The following is a 21,692-nucleotide window of genomic DNA, read 5'->3' as shown; positions in this document are numbered from 1 at the left end:
AGAGTAGATGGCGCTGTACGGAGCTATAACTGTTAGTAACGGAATTGTCAAACGTTATCGTTCGTTTTTAGGGTTCCGTAGTCAACTAGGAACCCTTATAGTTTCGCCATGTCCGTCTGTCTGTCTGTCCGAGGCTTTGCTCCGTGGTCGTTAGTGCTAGAAAGCTGAAATTCGGCATTGATATATAAATCAATAAAGCCGACAAAGTCGTAAAATAAAATCTAAAAATTTAATTTCTTTAAGGGTACACGTAAAGTGGGGGTGAATTTTTTTTTTGCTTCAACCCTACAGTGTGGGGTATCGTTGGAAAGGTCTTTCAAAACTAATAGGGGTCTTCAAGAAACATTTTTTGCTAAAGTGAATATATTCAGAAATAATCGCTCCGAAAGAAAAAAAAATGTGTCCCCCCCCTTTAACTTTTGAACCATAGGTCCAAAAAATATGAAAAAAATCGTGGAAGTAGAGCATAAGAAAGACATTAAATGAAAACTATAGCGGACATGATGATCAGTTTAGCTGTTTTTGAGTTATCCCAAAAAGTTTCCCCTTCATAGTAAAAATACCTACTTTAATTAGGTACTGATTATGCAAATTTGCCTATTTGTCTAACTCGCGTAAAAGGTACCGTTTCATCCCTTGGTTAACAATTTACTATACTTTAAGCTCCAGTTTAGCTTATTGTGACGGAAGAGTAACTACGGAACCCTACACTGAGCGTGGCCCGACATGCTCTTGGCCGGTTTTATTTAGCATTAGAAAAGAAGGTAAGCGATTTTGACGTGTCTTCTTATTGAAAAACTCTTTTGAAAAATAAGTCACGGGTCACGGTAAACATGTAACAATTATAAATCATTTACATTCTTTTGCTTTCTGTAATAGTTCCTGATTTTTACAAAGCGTTTGTATACTTTTTGTCTAATGCTAAAAAATGAACTATAGCGTTTGAACACTTTGTCATTTAAATAAAAAGGGCCGTACAGCGCCATCTTTAGTCTGGCAAAACTAAATTTTCAGGAAATAAAAATAAAGGAAACTATACTCATCCCTTTTTTTGATGCTAGTACTAGCGTATTTAAACACAAGTTATAGAAAATATGTATACATACTCAACTTAATTCTAAAATTCGTATTTACAATTTTACTAAATTGCACGCTGATACAAACCTTATGCGCATACGCAATAAAATTAATTATGTGCACCGTTTTATAATAATGCATTACGATACAAGTGCGAACAATTGGAAATTCGAAACGAGTGGCGATAAATTCTCGCAAAAAATAAATGTTCGCACAGTATGTATCGTACATTTACAGTACATATGGCCCTTTAAATTTTCGACATCCCTAATAGTTTCGTAATGTGCTCATTATCGCACTAGTGCGGTGAAGTAGCACCAAATGTACTGTAAATATCTTTTTAATACAGTTGCTCAAAAAGTGCTACTTTACGTAGCTGTTTAGCGTGCGGAAAGTTGGATTTCGCGAACTAGTGCTTTTTACTTTTCCACTTGTTCCAATTCATGACTACTTATTGATGAGTGTTAATGTTAGTTTCCTTTAAAAGTCGTAATCAATATAAAAAACCTACTGTTAATGTAAAAATAATAAATATAAGCATATTTCATATTTTATTACTAACCTCATCATCATTATTACACGTTTATTTTTTAATATTGAATATTGAAAAACCGTTCTTAATAAGTTGTCTGAATGGAACGGAATAGCTGCCGAAACGCGTGTCAAAGCAGAGGCGTTTTTTCTTACTGCAAGAATGTTTTAAGTTTCCAAAGGCAACATTCGATATTGTTGTCATACAATTTAAATATTCGATACACACATAATCGTAAATAACGATACTTAGGTAATAATAGTATAATATTTTATATTTACAATTGTTTCTGTCTTATAGAACATGCATAAAAAAGTACTTATGGTTTTTCTTATTTTTTCGCAACTGTATTAAAAAACGTCGTTCGATACACGTGCTGAAATGTCATTCTTCACTCGCCTACAGCTCGTGGCAAGTTATCTCGGTACTCGTGAAGTAATGACATACTTTCCGCACTAGCATCGAGATTAGATTACATATTAGACAGCATATTACATTTATTAGCATATTACGTTACTGTGTCCAACATTTAAAGGGCCATATGTACTATAAAACGTTGTACGATACATGTGCGAATAGGTAATTCGTAACTCGTGTCGATTTAAAACACTCCATTCGGTCGCGTTTTAATTTATGGCCACTCGTTTCGAATTTCCTTGTATCGTAATGTACTATTATACCCAGTGCACAAACGAGCATTAATGTCTTAGAATTAATAATATATTAATCAAAACGCTCGAGTCTATAAAGATAGCTGGCTGACTGGTAGAGAATGCCTTGTGGAATTAAACCCGCCTTTTGTAACTGTATCTTTTTTTACTGTGTAATCAAGTTTAAATAAATAATTCACTTACACTTTAAAAAAAAAATTGCAAAGCACACTTTAAAAAAATTGCAAAGCAGGCATTGTATTAAAGTACGGAAGGTGGAGATAAGGAACGAAATCTCCATGTACCAAAAAGAGTCATCAAAAAACTTTAAATAGGTGGCGCTACAATACCTAGAATACTTGAATAAAAAAATCAAATCATAGATAGCGCAATTCACTCCGTCAATAACGCCTAGGTTCTTAGCTACTCTAGCGCTACTCTGGAGAGATTTGGAACTATTATTTATAGCTGACATCTGGACACTTTTGCAACAGTTCTACCATAAGAGATGCCACTCCTCTTAATTCCACACTCCATATATGAAAGGTTACATTTGACAAATTTGCACGTCATCGTGGGTGACACGAACTATAATTTAGTTCTAACGTCGTTTGTGCAACTGGTTGCTAGGCCCATTTCATTTTTATACCTTACAATTCAAACGAAGGATTTTAATGTCAGAAAACAATTTAATAAGCTCTCTAGCGTTATAATAGCTAATAGTTATTTGTGTCCCAAGGGAGGAAAAATAGGAAATTGCGTGCCGCGTGTAAAATTGTTACTTGAGCCGAGGCGAGGGTGGAAACACGCGGGATGGAATGTCCTACGTTTCCTCCCGTGGTGCGCATACTATTTTTCTGCTCGACGGAGGCGGAAAGCGGCAACTTCGTTTAGCGCACCGGGAGCAAAATTGACGCTTTCCGCCCGGAGGGCAGAAAATAAATTTGTACATATTTTAATTATTGCTATATATAATTTTGCGATTTGTTTTTTTAGGGTTTCAGTTTTTTGATCCTTTGGGTATGGAACCCTAAAAAGTTGATCCACCCATATCCATACCATCACCCACATTGTTAACCCTTTGTACGCCACGTCTGTCATTACGGCGCGTAATCCTGAACCTTATCGGAATGTACGAAGGTTGATGTTGTGTTATATAGGATGTGTCATCCAAGATGACGCGCAGATTTGTCAAATCTAACCTTTAATAAAATGACATCACGAGTTATGGCACGCGTCTTCGGGAATGACACGATCTATAACCGCGTCAGTTGACGTCTGCGGCGGAAAAAGGGTCTCTAGCTGACCAATTGTAAAGCTTATTTCAAAGACATAAGGTCTAAACATGGTTGGTTAAGTGTCGCAGTTAGAATGATTTTGAACGAATTTACAGGGATCGTACGCGTTGGACGGTCTGCCATCTTGTGGCCTGAATCGGAAACATAAACATGTACAGTCAACCAATTTGAATCCTAGGCCACTATAGAACCTTGTCGCTTTAATTACTCTATACATGACATGCATCACTCAATAAGCACTGTCGTAGAAGTCATTATGACATGGTTTTATAGTGGCCTAGGAACCAAATTGGTTGACCGTACATTGACACTTCACGTTAAATCAAGTGCTGCCATCTACCGTTCCCGTACGTTTTCTTGAGCATAGTAGGTTCTGCCATCTTGTGGACTACATTCGAAGCATAAACTTCACATTTACACCGCGCGCCAAAAATTTCAGGTTTCCTGTGCTGCCTCCTACAGTTTATGCACGGTCTCTAGCGGCCCACGTACGGAAGGTAGAGGCAAGGAACATTATCTCCATATACCAAAAAGAGTCCGACAAAAAACCATAAATAGGTGGCGCTACAATACCTAGAATACTTGAGAAAAAAATCTAATCATAGACAGCGCACTTCACTTCTTCAATAACGCCTAGGTTCTTAAGCTACTCTGGAGAGATTTGGAACTATTATTTATAGCTGACATCTGGACACTTTTGCAACAGTTCTGCCTAAGGAGATTCTGTTCCTTGCCTCTACCTTCCATAGGCCCACGATACAAGAAAAATTGGCAGTTAAGTTTAAATCAATGGTATTAGAAAATGGAATAGAATTGTTTTGTTTTAAAATGGAACGAAAAAACATGCAATTTTGTTCCTTTTTCTTTTTAATTCATGATTTTAATTTAATTGGAGGTAATGTGTACTAGTATTAGGACCGCGGGACGCTAGAAGATATAATTATACTCGGAGGGCCTACGGCAAACTTTAAGTTTTATTTTCTACCCCTGAATATTATATCTGTCTCAGTCACTCCAATACCTTAAGCCAGGGATCGGAAACCGGTATTTTTTGTATGGGAACGAAAACGGTATTTTTTCGTTCCTTGTTAATTATTTCCTTTCTAATTGGGCAATCTAATAATACGAAGTCGTTATCTAAAAACACAACCGAGTCCTATATTTGGAGTATAAAATAAACCGAAATATATGTTTATTTCAAAGTTTTTCCAAAAAACCGGTTCCGATCCCTGCCTTAAGCACCAACATAGGGAGATATAAAATATTTGAAATTCTCATATCGGCCCCTTCGCCAACCATTTCTATTCCTAGAAACCGACAAATAAAATAAAAATTGCACATATTACAATCAATGTATTTTTTTTATATATTTTCTGACATAGTTTCTCCAATACATTATGCCGTAATATTAAATATAAATTACGCTAATATTTCCCTTCATCCAATAGCCCAGTTCATTAAAAATTCTATCTCAAATAGTCCTTACACCCTGGGTGTTGCCTCTGCGTGCGTCTCATGACACATACTCGTTACATTTCATTAGTATCAAAAGGGCCTCTACGTGTTGGCTTCGGCTCCGCGCACGCCTCCCAAAGGTCCGGAACATCATTGTTTCGTGATGAGAAAAACATCAATAATTATAATGTACGTATTGGGGCAAGGGCTTCACAAAATTGAATTATTTCTTTGCGTTTAGAAGTCAGGGCCAAATCTGAATCCCACTCCGTCAAAAAAGGGCCAAATCTGAATCCCACTTCGTCAAAAAAAGGGCCAAATCTGAATCCCACTTCGTCAAAAAAAGGGCCAAATCTGAATCCCACTCCGTCAAAAAAGGGCCAAATCTGAATCCCACCCCGTCAAAAAAGGGCCATACCTGAATCCCACCCCGTCAAAAAAAGGGCCAAATCTGAATCCCACTCCGTCAAAAAAGGGCCAAATCTGAATCCCACTCCGTCAAAAAAGGGCCAAATCTGAATCCCACTCCGTCAAAAAAGGGCCAAATCTGAATCCCACTCCGTCAAAAAAGGGCCAAATCTGAACAGTCACTCAAATATAGAACTTTTGGTGTATACTTAATCATGTACATAAAGATATTATATATTGGTAAAACCTGATAGATTTTAAAGGTAATTCTTGACCACATCTATACTCTGTATCCTTAGGTATTTAAATAAAAGTAAACAAGCAATTTATACGATTTCGGGTAGTTATAACATTTATTGGTTAACCAACCAAATACAAAACCGGCTGGATCTGTCACTGAACGACCTGACTTTAACCTACATTATTTGATCGTGTAATGTTCTCATCTACCCTCAACTGGCTTAAGGAGCCATTCGAGGGTAGATTTTGTTTATATTTATTGAAATACCTAAAGATACAGAGTATGGAACGTAGTAGTACGTCAGAGCATTCCAGAGAAGTAATCCTACGTGGGATTTCAAGGTTTGTCCAATGGCTAAGGTCATCCTGTATTTTCTTAGGGCCATTTGCATCATCCCACTAATCCGGGGCTAACCGGTTAAACCGTTAAGTCAGTGTCAAATTGTACCGGTAAACATGGTGAATCCAGGTTTAATCGGTTAACCCCGGGTGATTGGTTGAGGCCCGTTACCAATTTAATAGACCTATTTTACCAAAGAACTCCAGTGTTGCTCTGGAGTTCCAAATGGCTGAAGACCGTTTGGATGCCCTAGGTATCGTTGGAGACGAAGTCCAAAAAGACCTTAGTGACGTCGGCCTCGTCGACTGGACCAAAGAGAATTAAGAAGACAAAGAGTGCTAACTCCATACAACGGTTTTGTTACCAAGAATACTATATACTATTTTCGTAATCTACATCTAGCGTCAAGTAGCAGAACTCTCAGTACTGCTACTCGACAATAGATGTCGCGGCAAACAAAAAGTTTAATGCTCAACGATTTTCAGCTAATATTAATACACTCGGGGGCAGTGGGATGCTGCACCCTGATAACTTCATTATCCCACACACTTTGTTTAGCTTCACTCCGTGTGTTTGTTGTTTCCCAGTGTCTGGTTGAAATGAAATCGAGCACCTATACCTACTGTTCCCATGACAATGCAGTAACAGACTGACTAAATAGGTAAACAAACCTAGTTAGTTAGTCTGTTATTGCTACTAATGTTTATTGTTAGCTTAATGTTTATCTAGTCTGCCTATCTAAAGCTATTACAATTGTTTGTAAGAAATCGCACTCGCACTATAAATATAGCTATAAATCAAGTAAGCAATAACTTACTTAACAATGTTGGAGGGTAGAATAAGTTTTCTGCCAACAAACTGCTATGCAGTTTGGCAGATAAGTGATCATAGCCGATGTAACTTCTCTTTTATAAATTTTTTTTTTTTTTTTACTTTTGAAGAAACTTTATTTATTGACAATAACAATATACATAATGGATATATACAGATGATTACTATAACTAGCTTATATCTAAAATAGGCCCTTGAGGCATTGTACCAAGGGCCTATTTTAGATAAATTAAAAAAAAAAGCTAATATTATAACCAGAGTAAGCGTAGGAGTTGAAAACAGAGTTCCGGTTACTTATGTTACTATTGTCGAGTAGCAGTACTGAGAGTTACGCTTCTTGACGCTAGATGTAGACTACGAAAATAATAGTATTTTTGGTAACAAAACCGTTGTATCGAGTGAGCACTCTCGGTCTTAATTCTCTTTGACTGGACAGAGAAGCATGGCGGTCTTCGGTGTCGGAGGCCAAGATCCACTTCGGGTCGCTGCGCCACAGCAGTAAGTATTTTACTAAAGAAAAGCCAATGGGCATATTGATGATGTCATTATACTCGGAGCCCAGCATCACTGCCAGATGCCTGCGTAGTTGCCGATGAGCGGCGCCGGCAGCGGTCCTCCGGCGGTGAAGATGCGCGTCCCGGAGGAGTCGTAGCAGTGCGTGTAGATGGCCGGCACGTACTTCACCTGGTTGAAGCCATCGGCTTCTTCGTCTGGGAACTGACAAAAAAAAGACCATGTCACAATTTCGGCCTCACACGGAATCGTGCCGATTAGACGCTTAGGGCCTCCGAACTTATATAGGACTCGGACTTCGGCCTCGCTCTGGACCATAATTTTTATTCCATCTAGAGCAGAGCCCAACTGGGGAAGTACCTCCACCTTACAGAAAACAGCAGCCAAATAACACTAGACCCTACTCATAGTGTTGTGTTCCTGTCGGTGAGTAAGGTTGCCAGAACTCAACGAGGGGGGGGGGGGGGGGGGGGGGGGGGGGGTTTTAGGGTCGGCAACGCGCATGTAACTCCTCTGGAGTTGCAGGCGTACATAGGCTACGGAGACTGCTTACCATCAGGCGGGCCGTATGCTTGTTTGCCACCGACGTAGTATAAAAAAAAAAAAATCGGCCTCACACGGAATCGTGCCGATTAGACGCTTAGGGCCTCCGAACTTATATAGGACTCGGACTTCGGCCTCGCTCTGGACCATAATTTTTATTCCAAGCACTACTGCATAGGTAAAACTAAAAAGGTAAGAGCTGTAGTAAATTTTTTGTGATTTTTTTGGATAATTTATTTTGTGCAATTTTTGTGATTTTTTTGGATAATTTATTTTGTGCAATTAAGTTTATTTTGTTTTATCTCACGTTGTATGTTATTTTTATTTTGTATCTTTGGTAGTTGTGGCAATAAACATTTTTATTTTGTATCTTTGGTAGTTGTGGCAATAAACATTTTTATTTTGTATCTTTGGTAGTTGTGGCAATAAACATTTTTATTTTGTATCTTTGGTAGTTGTGGCAATAAACATTTTTATTTTGTATCTTTGGTAATTGTGGCAATAAACATTTTTATTTTGTATCTTTGGTAATTGTGGCAATAAACATTTTTATTTTGTATCTTTGGTAGTTGTGGCAATATTTTTTTTTATCTTTATCTACTTTCCTATGACCTTAGGTGTACAGTCTTATTACTGTACATTTTTCCGTTTAATCCGACTGTAGCGTAAGCCTAATGTGGTGCACACGTCATGTGATATTAAGAAAATAGAAAATACATTAATTAATACAATAGAATGTCTAGTATTGTATACTTTTGTTAAAGGCTACCTAAATGTCAGTCACGTAGCTACATAGTATATAAACCCTGTTTTCCCTAAATAAATCGTTCAGTATCCATCCAACTTTCAGCATATTATTCTACCTCCGCCACCAACGCACTCAATTACATCAAGCAGTGTACGGAAGGGTTAAACGGCCCGTACATTATACTCTGTATCTTTAGGTATTTAAAAAAAAGTAAACATAATCTACCCTCAAATGGCTTCTTAAGTCAGTTGAGGGTAGATGAAAACATTACACGATCAAATAATGTAGGCTAAAGTCAGGTCGTTCAGTGACAGATCCAGCCGGTTTTGTATTTGGTTGGTTAACCAATAAATGGTATAACTACCCGAAAATGTACAAATTGTTTGTTTACTTTTATTTAAATAAATAAAGATACAGAGTATAGGCCTTAGGCGGGACTTGACCTTCAGGTGGTTCGTTTTTCATACTAATGTATTTATCCAATCATGGGCGAATGGAGCATGGTTTTACAATGAAACCACTTCCATTAATATTCAATTTGATATTTGTTTGCGGGAAATTATGTTTTTGTAATAAAAACATTTGAATAATAGCTTAACTGAGAACGATATTTTAGTTAAAATTTGTCAATGTGTGAGTGAACGGTGACAGCGTCGTACACTAAGCGTATGTTCAGTGTGTGCGTTGAAAGGCTACGTTGCGAGCTGGCCGAAAATGCGACGATGCCGCTCTTCACTCCGCACGGGCTCAAGCGCGCAATGAGGCGTTTGTGTAAATTGATAAATTTCATTTTTCATTTCACCAAACGTCACTGTCATTTTGATTGACCGGCACGCGGCACCGGCAGTTTGGCAAAGAGCATATAATCACTACGTTCTTGGCAGTTTGGCGGCAGTCTTGTTGTTTCTTGTTTCGCTAGTTTGATTCTAATAGTGAACTTTATCGAGAGAATGCCACAAACATCCCGAAGATTATAAAAACCATCAATACTCAGGCCCGAGAAAGAGTCGGAAACGCAGCCATGGGCAAATGAAACGATATCACGGAGAAATCAAAAGGTAAGTTCAATGGAGGCTGACTTATCTATATCTTTTTCACTATCCCACTATATTATAAATGTTTACATGTTTGTTATTCAATCGTTCAAGAGGGACCGTATCTGGGACTTAGAAAATTGCAGTGTGATATTTTTTTCCCAACTTAACAGTAACTTTTTATTACCTACGTTATGTAGGAAATGTTCAATTAGGTATGTTTTGTCATGTGAAATATCTCCCTAAGACCAGTAGTTCTGGAGATAGGTGAGGTTGTGATGGTGAGGTTGCTTGTTGTCTCACCTATCTTGCCTCTGTCACTTACATTTTCTCTAGAAAAATGTCAAATGACAAAAGATACTAAATGTAACATTTCCTACATGATAAAGTAATATAAAGTTGGTATCAGGTTGGGCTAAAAATATCACACTGAAATTTTATAAGTCCCAAAAATGGCCCCTCTTTAAGAACGTCAAAATTTTCCTATATGGGTGGATGACACTGGAAATTTACTAATAAATAAAAAACACAATTACTACTTTCAGGTTAGAACTACCTACATAAGATAAAATATAGTACATTACGATACAAGTGCGAAAAATAGGAAATTCGAAACGAGTGGCGATAAATTAAAACACGACCGAAGGGAGTGTTTTAAATCGACACGAGTTGCGAATTACCTATTCGCACATGTATCGTACAACGTTTTACAGTACATATGGCCCTTTAAATGTTCGACACAGTAACATAATATGCTACTTCTCGCACTAATGCTATAAAGTAGCCCCATATGTACTGTAAATGTAATTTTTATTACAGTATTCATGAGAGACAGTTTTGATAATGGGTATTCTGATTGCAGATCCAGGACCAACTGCGGGTGACACAAATGATGAAATGTCACTTCATTTGTTACATTTCCCCAAGTTATGGCATTACAGTTTTGGAAGTAGAGCGCGATGAAACTTTTATAGAAAAGATGTTGCCAAAACTGATAAACTTTTATAAAAAAATTATATTGCCCGAGATTGTACTGCGAAGAACAAGGAAAAATCTAAAATGTATAGATGTTTCTTTGTAGTAAATGTAAATAAAAAAACTGTTGTTATATTGAAAAATAAACTATCTTTATCTAAACTGTTCTTTGTCTGTGTCCCATTGTAATTCGCGCGTTATTTAGAATGGGATGGAACCTAGTCATGGTGACTGGAAAAAAATTCAAAATTATGAAACCTTGTCTAAATAAGGTCATCGGCTAGGTTTGGTCCCATTCTGATTGTGCACGGATTATATTTTCTATGCTAAACTAGCAAGATAAACTTTAGGACAGATATATGGTGCCATACCATCTTATTCTGTTTTTAGTATTAAATTTGTTGTTATAACGGCAACAGAAATACATCATCTGTCTAAATTTCAACTGTAGCTATCACAGTTCATGAGACAGCCTGGTGACAGACGGACAGTCAAGTCTTAGTAATAGGGTCCCGTTTTGACCCTATGGGTATGGAACCCTAAAAAGAAGGATTATGAAATATCGAACTTAGAAACTTAGTCCTAACAAAGGCTAGTGATAGTATTGAATTTAGGGTATTACAAGATGTGTAACTTTTTTATACTGGTAGAAGATTAAAACACCATATTTAGTTTCTATGATTTGTTTTATTTTTGTAGAGCACTGCAACAGGGCTAGGCACTTCCATTATTATATTTATGTCCATAAAATACTTAAGCTCTCTGTGGGATCCTTGTAATGCTTCATCAGGTCTTGACAGTAAGAATCCCATTTCATCATAAGGCTTCAAAGCAGAGTTTCTGTTATACCTTGGGAACAGGGCTTGGCATCGGTGACTCTGGGGCAGGCTAACAGGATTACCTGTATTAACCCACCTGTTATATATACATAACAATGAAAATATAAGCTCGGACATATATTTTAATTGCTATAAATGTAGTTAGTATTACTTGAATTTATTAAATAAATAGCATGATTTATATAATCAAGTCAGTAATAGAAACACTGGTACTTTCTTGGATGCTTTGGGACTGTTCTTGTTGACACAAATTGATGGATGGCTCACCTGAAATAAGATTTGATTGCTAAAAAAGGAATTTAAATTTAACATATTGAAAATTAAAAAATATACTTACTCACGAAATAAAACGTCATCTTCTGTATCCGTATTCTGAATTTGAGCTAATTTCGCATTGATCCAATCTTCGTCATTCCAATGTCGTCGAGCATAAAGCTATCATCGGATTGCTCGCTTTAGACGCTCTCTGAGATTACGAACATATTGAGAGATGTATCCACCTGAATGCTCATAAAGAAGTCGAGAGTTTCGTTGATCTGCAAGTGTAATAACTACATGAAGTATATTGCTCACACAGTGAAAAATACCATCCATATGCGATCAGGAGTACAATATTTCCCATAACTTTCGAAGTCCCAAAAATCACTAAAATACTGCCATAATCACAAGAACATCATTATGTGTATTTAATACAACTAAAATTTTGTCAATAGCATCACTATTAAATAAAACTTACCGTCCTGTACGACGTGGTGAATTTTTTAAAAATATTTCGCACGTATACAACATATCTTGTTGAAACTTGATTCCGGCATTTCATGGGCTTTCTGACTTTGACATCTGTCAATCATGACAAGTTTGCGTTCCGTTTCACGAATTTTATTTTGGTCATAGGTAAAACGTTTTGAGTGTGTGTGTGAATACTTCGCTGTCACTGCTGGGTTTTAAATTATACAAATAAACTTGTTTTATACACTAAACCTCGTCTCAAACTGAGTTGAACACGTAAGAAACAGCATACTATTACCGTGAAACTTATTACTTTTTAAGAATATTTACATTATCATACATAAATTAATTAAATATGTCAAATTTTAACAACAACGCCATCTATTAGCGTAATAGTGCCTAGCTGACCGTGACGAACCACCTTAAGGCCTTCATTTTGACATATACTCTACCCACCCGCTTTAAATGTCAAAAATGGTTGACTAAAGTGTAACTTACTAATTAGACAACTTAAAGCAACTATTTTTTATTAAATAGATAATATGACAACTTACCACGTATCCCCTGGAAGCCCTGAGCGTGACAGTCTTGGACGAGTGTATGTGGCTCTCTAAATACTTCGCCGCTCGCATGTCGTAGAACATTAGCAAACCTGCAAATGGATAATGGATATTGTCACTCAACTAATTTAACCGTAGAATAAATTTAAAAGTGGAAGAATTACTGAGTTATTGAACTCACGGCCTCTGGATCGATACTCCAACGCTCTGCCAATTGAGCCACCAAGACCTCATCCATAGCAAGCAAATTTTCCCACCATATGGGTCTAGGGGACCCTAGCGACACCTACTGTAAGAACGTTACACTTCTTAAACGGCTAGCGTTAACCATTAACGTGAGTTGGACCTTTTTAAATCGAGAGTGAATAGACATCTTTTAGGTAAGCATGTTCCATCCTAGACCACATCGGCACTTTCCATCAGGTGAGATAGTGGTCAAATGCTTACCTTTTCGGAATAAAAAAAAAAAAGTTCAAGTCCACTTTTAAATAGTACATTACGATACAAGTGCGAAAAATAGGAAATTCGAAACGAGTGGCGATAAATTAAAACACGACCGAAGGGAGTGTTTTAAATCGACACGAGTTGCGAATTACCTATTCGCACATGTATCGTACAACGTTTTACAGTACATATGGCCCTTTAAATGTTCGACACAGTAACATAATATGCTACTTCTCGCACTAGTGCTATAAAGTAGCCCCATATGTACTGTAATGTATATTGTGGCTTTACTAAATATCCAATATGGCGTTGGTCGGGACAATGCAACAATTTGAAACTCAAATACAAAGTTAAATCATACATTAGTCAAAGACCAAGTCTGTGCGCCATATGACAGGGTAGTCACCTAGTCCAGTCCCGATAGTGAGCATGTTGCCTCTAAAGCTGGCAGACCTGATCCCACAGCCGCTGTACCGCGAAGTTATCTTCCTAACTGGAGAGTGCAGGTCAGTAGTAACGTGTAGGATTTGTTAAGTGTATGATATAGTTTGTCAGTATGATGGAATAATCACCTAGTCCGGTGCCGATAGTGAGCATGTTGCCTCTAAAGCTGGCAGACCTAATCCCACAGCCGCTGTACCGCGAAGTTATCTTCCTAACTGGAGAGTGCAGTTCAGCAGTAACGTGTAGAATTCGTTAAGTGTATGATATAGTTTGACAGTATGATGGAATAATCACCTAGTCCAGTCCCGATAGTGAGCATGTTGCCTCTAAAGCTGGCAGACCTGATCCCACAGCCGCTGTACCGCGAAGTTATCTTCCTAACTGGAGAGTGCAGTTCAGCAGTAACGTGTAGAATTCGTTAAGTGTATGATATAGTTTGACAGTATGATGGAATAATCACCTAGTCCAGTCCCGATAGTGAGCATGTTGCCTCTAAAGCTGGCAGACCTGATCCCACAGCCGCTGTACCGCGAAGTTATCTTCCTAACTGGAGGGTGCAGTTCAGTAGTAACGTGTAGGATTCGTTAAGTGTATGATATAGTTTGACAGTATGATGGAATAATCACCTAGTCCGGTGCCGATAGTGAGCATGTTGCCTCTAAAGCTGGCAGACCTGATCCCACAGCCATTGTACCGCGAAGTTATCTTCCTGACGGACTGGAGAGTGCGGCAGTCCAGTAGTAACGTGTAGGATTTGCAACCTATCGCGTAAATGCCGCTTTCCTGAAAAATATACGTATATTAATCGGTCATTTTACGTATCTAATCAATATTTTAACAAGTAAAATGTTTAAAAACTTAATTCTGCTACTGTTTGTTTCATATAAAACCTGGTAGGTAGCTACCTGAGTGGCAAGGCATACGAGGTCCTGGCACGAAGGCAGCTTTCTGGAGAGGGTCTGCTTGAAGGTCTCTGCGTTGAACACGTGGATGTAGCCGTTGAGGGTTAAAGCGGCGATCTCGCGCCAACGGGGGTTGAATGTTAGCGCGCGGACTTTTTGGCCTGGAAGGTAAAGAAATACTGATTTTTTTTGTTGACTCACATGGGTTGAGTTTTTTATTGTCCCACTGCTCGAGCCTATTTCTCCAACAATATCATAGATGGTGATACGTCGTGGTGTAGAGCTGCTTCAAGAGGACAACGTTTCATGGATATGCCGGTCATCAATCTAAGGCAGTTTCTTACTTCGCCTGCTTTCAAAGTATAGATGCTTACGGCTTTATATTATGGGAAACGAGCAAGTGATATTTATATAGTATTTATTTTGCGAATAGTATATCAGCTATCATTGTAAATTTAGTTTTATCTTTTGAACCTTGCTTGCATGATAGATATGGCAGAAGAGGCCTCAGAGTCAAGTGCATGCAGTGGAAATGAGAGCGTTGATAAGTGTGTGTGGTGTGAGATTACAAGATAAAATTAGGAACAGTGTGACAAGGGAAAAGTCTGGACTGGACGAAGATGTAGTAACAAAAATTGAGAAAGGTATGTTGAGATGATTTGGACACGTGGAAAGAATGAGTGAAAGAAGGCTAACAAAGAGAGTGTATAAGGGAGAACTAGAAGGGGAAGCTGAAAGGGGTAGACCTCGGCGGACTTTTTCAGATAAAATCGGGGAAATCCTGAAAAAGGCCAGGTCAAGAGCACCCTAACCCGGGGTATGAAAGTGAAAGAAGCGAAAGAGAATGTCAGGATCGTAGTAAGTGGACATCCGTTGTCTCTGCCTACCCCTCCAGAGAAGAGGCCTGATTAAATGTATGTATGTATTACCGGAGCGACACTCCCTGGTGACTACGGGCGCGATGTAGTCGTGGTGCGGCGCGGGCTCGGGCGGCGTGACTATATGTATGTATTACCGGAGCGACACTCCCTGGTGACTACGGGCGCGATGTAGTCGAGGTGCGGCGCGGGCTCGGGCGGCGTGACTATATGTATGTATTACCGGAGCGACACTCCCTGGTGACTACGGGCGCGATGTAGTCGTGGTGCGGCGCGGGCTCGGGCGGCGTGACTATATGTATGTATTACCGGAGCGACACTCCCTGGTGACTACGGGCGCGATGTAGTCGTGGTGCGGCGCGGGCTCGGGCGGCGTGACTATATGTATGTATTACCGGAGCGACACTCCCTGGTGACTACGGGCGCGATGTAGTCGTGGTGCGGCGCGGGCTCGGGCGGCGTGACTATATGTATGTATTACCGGAGCGACACTCCCTGGTGACTACGGGCGCGATGTAGTCGTGGTGCGGCGCGGGCTCGGGCGGCGTGACTATATGTATGTATTACCGGAGCGACACTCCCTGGTGACTACGGGCGCGATGTAGTCGTGATGCGGCGCGGGCTCGGGCGGCGTGACTATATGTATGTATTACCGGAGCGACACTCCCTGGTGACTACGGGCGCGATGTAGTCGTGGTGCGGCGCGGGCTCGGGCGGCGTGACTATATGTATGTATTACCGGAGCGACACTCCCTGGTGACTACGGGCGCGATGTAGTCGTGGTGCGGCGCGGGCTCGGGCGGCGTGACTATATGTATGTATTACCGGAGCGACACTCCCTGGTGACTACGGGCGCGATGTAGTCGTGGTGCGGGGCGGGCTCGGGCGGCGTGACTATATGTATGTATTACCGGAGCGACACTCCCTGGTGACTACGGGCGCGATGTAGTCGTGGTGCGGCGCGGGCTCGGGCGGCGTGACTATATGTATGTATTACCGGAGCGACACTCCCTGGTGACTACGGGCGCGATGTAGTCGTGGTGCGGGGCGGGCTCGGGCGGCGTGACTATATGTATGTATTACCGGAGCGACACTCGCTGGTGACTACGGGCGCGATGTAGTCGTGGTGCGGCGCGGGCTCGGGCGGCGTGACTATATGTATGTATTACCGGAGCGACACTCCCTGGTGACTACGGGCGCGATGTAGTCGTGGTGCGGCGCGGGCTCGGGCGGCGTGACTATATGTATGTATTACCGGAGCGACACTCGCTGGTGACTACGGGCGCGATGTAGTCGTGGTGCGGCGCGGGCTCGGGCGGCGTGACTATATGTATGTATTACCGGAGCGACACTCCCTGGTGACTACGGGCGCGATGTAGTCGTGGTGCGGCGCGGGCTCGGGCGGCGTGACTATATGTATGTATTACCGGAGCGACACTCCCTGGTGACTACGGGCGCGATGTAGTCGTGGTGCGGCGCGGGCTCGGGCGGCGTGACTATATGTATGTATTACCGGAGCGACACTCCCTGGTGACTACGGGCGCGATGTAGTCGTGGTGCGGCGCGGGCTCGGGCGGCGTGACTATATGTATGTATTACCGGAGCGACACTCCCTGGTGACTACGGGCGCGATGTAGTCGTGGTGCGGCGCGGGCTCGGGCGGCGTGACTATATGTATGTATTACCGGAGCGACACTCCCTGGTGACTACGGGCGCGATGTAGTCGTGGTGCGGCGCGGGCTCGGGCGGCGTGACTATATGTATGTATTACCGGAGCGACACTCCCTGGTGACTACGGGCGCGATGTAGTCGTGGTGCGGCGCGGGCTCGGGCGGCGTGACTATATGTATGTATTACCGGAGCGACACTCCCTGGTGACTACGGGCGCGATGTAGTCGTGGTGCGGCGCGGGCTCGGGCGGCGTGACTATATGTATGTATTACCGGAGCGACACTCCCTGGTGACTACGGGCGCGATGTAGTCGTGGTGCGGCGCGGGCTCGGGCGGCGTGACTATATGTATGTATTACCGGAGCGACACTCCCTGGTGACTACGGGCGCGATGTAGTCGTGGTGCGGCGCGGGCTCGGGCGGCGTGACTATATGTATGTATTACCGGAGCGACACTCCCTGGTGACTACGGGCGCGATGTAGTCGTGGTGCGGGGCGGGCTCGGGCGGCGTGACTATATGTATGTATTACCGGAGCGACACTCCCTGGTGACTACGGGCGCGATGTAGTCGTGGTGCGGCGCGGGCTCGGGCGGCGTGACTATATGTATGTATTACCGGAGCGACACTCCCTGGTGACTACGGGCGCGATGTAGTCGTGGTGCGGGGCGGGCTCGGGCGGCGTGACTATATGTATGTATTACCGGAGCGACACTCCCTGGTGACTACGGGCGCGATGTAGTCGTGGTGCGGCGCGGGCTCGGGCGGCGTGACTATATGTATGTATTACCGGAGCGACACTCCCTGGTGACTACGGGCGCGATGTAGTCGTGGTGCGGGGCGGGCTCGGGCGGCGTGACTATATGTATGTATTACCGGAGCGACACTCCCTGGTGACTACGGGCGCGATGTAGTCGTGGTGCGGCGCGGGCTCGGGCGGCGTGACTATATGTATGTATTACCGGAGCGACACTCCCTGGTGACTACGGGCGCGATGTAGTCGTGGTGCGGGGCGGGCTCGGGCGGCGTGACTATATGTATGTATTACCGGAGCGACACTCCCTGGTGACTACGGGCGCGATGTAGTCGTGGTGCGGCGCGGGCTCGGGCGGCGTGACTATATGTATGTATTACCGGAGCGACACTCCCTGGTGACTACGGGCGCGATGTAGTCGTGGTGCGGGGCGGGCTCGGGCGGCGTGACTATATGTATGTATTACCGGAGCGACACTCCCTGGTGACTACGGGCGCGATGTAGTCGTGGTGCGGCGCGGGCTCGGGCGGCGTGACTATATGTATGTATTACCGGAGCGACACTCCCTGGTGACTACGGGCGCGATGTAGTCGTGGTGCGGGGCGGGCTCGGGCGGCGTGACTATATGTATGTATTACCGGAGCGACACTCCCTGGTGACTACGGGCGCGATGTAGTCGTGGTGCGGGGCGGGCTCGGGCGGCGTGACTATATGTATGTATTACCGGAGCGACACTCCCTGGTGACTACGGGCGCGATGTAGTCGTGGTGCGGCGCGGGCTCGGGCGGCGTGACTATATGTATGTATTACCGGAGCGACACTCCCTGGTGACTACGGGCGCGATGTAGTCGTGGTGCGGGGCGGGCTCGGGCGGCGTGACTATATGTATGTATTACCGGAGCGACACTCCCTGGTGACTACGGGCGCGATGTAGTCGTGGTGCGGGGCGGGCTCGGGCGGCGTGACTATATGTATGTATTACCGGAGCGACACTCCCTGGTGACTACGGGCGCGATGTAGTCGTGGTGCGGCGCGGGCTCGGGCGGCGTGACTATATGTATGTATTACCGGAGCGACACTCCCTGGTGACTACGGGCGCGATGTAGTCGTGGTGCGGGGCGGGCTCGGGCGGCGTGACTATATGTATGTATTACCGGAGCGACACTCCCTGGTGACTACGGGCGCGATGTAGTCGTGGTGCGGCGCGGGCTCGGGCGGCGTGACTATATGTATGTATTACCGGAGCGACACTCCCTGGTGACTACGGGCGCGATGTAGTCGTGGTGCGGGGCGGGCTCGGGCGGCGTGACTATATGTATGTATTACCGGAGCGACACTCCCTGGTGACTACGGGCGCGATGTAGTCGTGGTGCGGCGCGGGCTCGGGCGGCGTGACTATATGTATGTATTACCGGAGCGACACTCCCTGGTGACTACGGGCGCGATGTAGTCGTGGTGCGGGGCGGGCTCGGGCGGCGTGACTATATGTATGTATTACCGGAGCGACACTCCCTGGTGACTACGGGCGCGATGTAGTCGTGGTGCGGGGCGGGCTCGGGCGGCGTGACTATATGTATGTATTACCGGAGCGACACTCCCTGGTGACTACGGGCGCGATGTAGTCGTGGTGCGGCGCGGGCTCGGGCGGCGTGACTATATGTATGTATTACCGGAGCGACACTCCCTGGTGACTACGGGCGCGATGTAGTCGTGGTGCGGGGCGGGCTCGGGCGGCGTGACTATATGTATGTATTACCGGAGCGACACTCCCTGGTGACTACGGGCGCGATGTAGTCGTGGTGCGGGGCGGGCTCGGGCGGCGTGACTATATGTATGTATTACCGGAGCGACACTCCCTGGTGACTACGGGCGCGATGTAGTCGTGGTGCGGCGCGGGCTCGGGCGGCGTGACTATATGTATGTATTACCGGAGCGACACTCCCTGGTGACTACGGGCGCGATGTAGTCGTGGTGCGGGGCGGGCTCGGGCGGCGTGACTATATGTATGTATTACCGGAGCGACACTCCCTGGTGACTACGGGCGCGATGTAGTCGTGGTGCGGCGCGGGCTCGGGCGGCGCGGGCGGCGCGCGCCACAGCGCCAGCTTGGAGTCACGAGACCCCGTCACCAGGAACTCGTCGTCCAGCCAACACATGTCGAGGATCTAACATCAAAACTCTAAATTAAAATCACTAACCCCTTATTCATAAACGTGTACTTAAGTTACGATGCCGCTGATCATCGTTTGTCCCTTTCCATCATACCAATACGTCGGAAAGGGACAAACGATGATCATCGGCATCGTAACTTTAGTACACGTTAATTAATAAGGGGGTTAATTGGTAACCTATCGTTTCCCACAGAAGCAATATCCGATCAGCAATGATCTAATTAAATTTTGTTTTTCTACTCGTCGACTGTAATGGTTTAATTAAGATTTCGTATACCAAACTGTAATTGCGTACTTTTCATGTATGGGCTTCTAACTCAACTATTATATTTATTTATAAACGCTGTAGTCAACACAGCGCTTCTATAGGAAAGACATAAATAAAGGACAAATGGACAATAGTCACGCGTTTGTCTTTTGAACTACATTTTTGTTTACTGAGATACTTACAAATTTTCATTAATTATTTATATTTTCATTAACTATTTAGGTTTAAGAGCTAAAAAAATTTTTAGATGGCTTGTACAAAAAGTATTGTACACAATAATGATATACATATCAAGCATTTCAATCTCGTACCTTACTTAGGCAACTCAGCAAGCTTCGTTGCGGTACTCGAATGGAAAGCTCTGTATTATATGACAATTGTATAAAATACTAATTTGAAATTTAAAGGTCGTTTTTGCCTAGAAAATTTAGACCTATGAATAAATTAAGAGAAAAAAAATCTTGAGACTTTCAGATTCGATTATTGTCTCAAAAATTTAATTTCTTAAATTATTTAGAAACTCTACTTATTTAAAAAGGCAAAAGTATACGTGAGTTTTATTAGGCGAATTAAGCAAAACATCGATATGTCTAACATCTGTTATCCTTAACATAAACAACTATTCCTCCTAAACTAACCCAGTCTTTATGCGCTTCTCCGACGCAAACAGGGTCCAAGGTAGGCAAGCTGTAGATGGCGAGTTCACAGGAATTCTGCGCTCCCGTCGCCAGCAGTGTTCTAAAATAATACGGAACATTACCATCTTACACCGTTCATAAACAACCCACTAGCCTTATCAAATGCGTTTCGCGTTCTCGAGGTTACAAGTGTTACAAGAGCCTAGACAAATAAAAGTAAAATTAACCAAAAGTATTCTGTAACTTTCTCTAGTACAGAATTTTTATAATATTTCATAGAAGTCATAGATGGATTTTTTGAGTTTTTCTTTAAATTAATGAATGAAATGAAAATCATTGTTTCAGGTAACTTAATGACCCTAATAGCTTAGTTTCATTGATCGATAGTTCGGTCGATATACAGCATGCGGGTGACTCCCCGCAGGCGGTAAGGTGGTATAACGACTAGTGAAACTCATAAGTCGATAGTTCGGTCGATATACAGCATGCGGGAACCTCCCCGCAGGCGGTAAGGTGGTATAACGACTAGTGAAACTCACAAGTCGATAGTTGGGTCGATATACAGCATGCGGGAACCTCCCCGCAGGCGGTAAGGTGGTATAACGACTAGTGAAACTCATAAGTCGATAGTTCGGTCGATATACAGCATGCGGATGACTCCCCGCAGGCGGTAAGGTGGTATAACGACTAGTGAAACTCATAAGTCGATAGTTGGGTCGATATACAGCATGCGGGAACCTCCCCGCAGGCGG

At 43.1% G+C, this 21,692-nt stretch overlaps 1 protein-coding gene and 2 long non-coding RNA genes across 3 annotated transcripts in view; 1 reads left to right on the top strand and 2 right to left on the bottom strand.

Annotated features, from left to right (window-relative positions):
- Positions 1–6,060: 6,060 nt before the first annotated feature.
- Positions 6,061–21,692, bottom strand: part of LOC133527256 (DDB1- and CUL4-associated factor 12 homolog) — a 35,663-nt gene continuing 20,031 nt past the window's right edge. Inside the window, exons 5-10 of the mRNA XM_061864194.1 lie at positions 20,941–21,040; positions 19,878–20,028; positions 14,566–14,723; positions 14,287–14,443; positions 12,767–12,864; positions 6,061–7,548 (exon numbers count right to left, since the gene is read on the bottom strand). Of these exons, the coding sequence (XP_061720178.1) occupies positions 7,396–7,548; positions 12,767–12,864; positions 14,287–14,443; positions 14,566–14,723; positions 19,878–20,028; positions 20,941–21,040 (817 nt within the window). The 3' untranslated portion in view covers positions 6,061–7,395. The remainder of the gene's footprint in view (positions 7,549–12,766; positions 12,865–14,286; positions 14,444–14,565; positions 14,724–19,877; positions 20,029–20,940; positions 21,041–21,692) is intronic.
- On the top strand, positions 9,149–10,773 carry LOC133527015 (uncharacterized). The gene is made up of 2 exons (XR_009800807.1): positions 9,149–9,693; positions 10,532–10,773. It is a non-coding gene; the product is annotated as an uncharacterized LOC133527015 (long non-coding RNA).
- LOC133527014 (uncharacterized) lies at positions 11,312–12,604 on the bottom strand. Its single transcript, XR_009800806.1, has 3 exons — positions 12,220–12,604; positions 11,821–12,019; positions 11,312–11,750 (listed from the first exon to the last, which is right to left on the bottom strand). It is a non-coding gene; the product is annotated as an uncharacterized LOC133527014 (long non-coding RNA).

This window comes from Cydia pomonella, chromosome 17, assembly GCF_033807575.1.
Source record: "Cydia pomonella isolate Wapato2018A chromosome 17, ilCydPomo1, whole genome shotgun sequence".
NCBI lineage: Eukaryota > Metazoa > Arthropoda > Insecta > Lepidoptera > Tortricidae > Cydia > Cydia pomonella.
The sequence above is the reverse complement of the archived record's forward strand: the minus strand, read 5'-3'. Positions and strand labels throughout refer to the sequence as shown.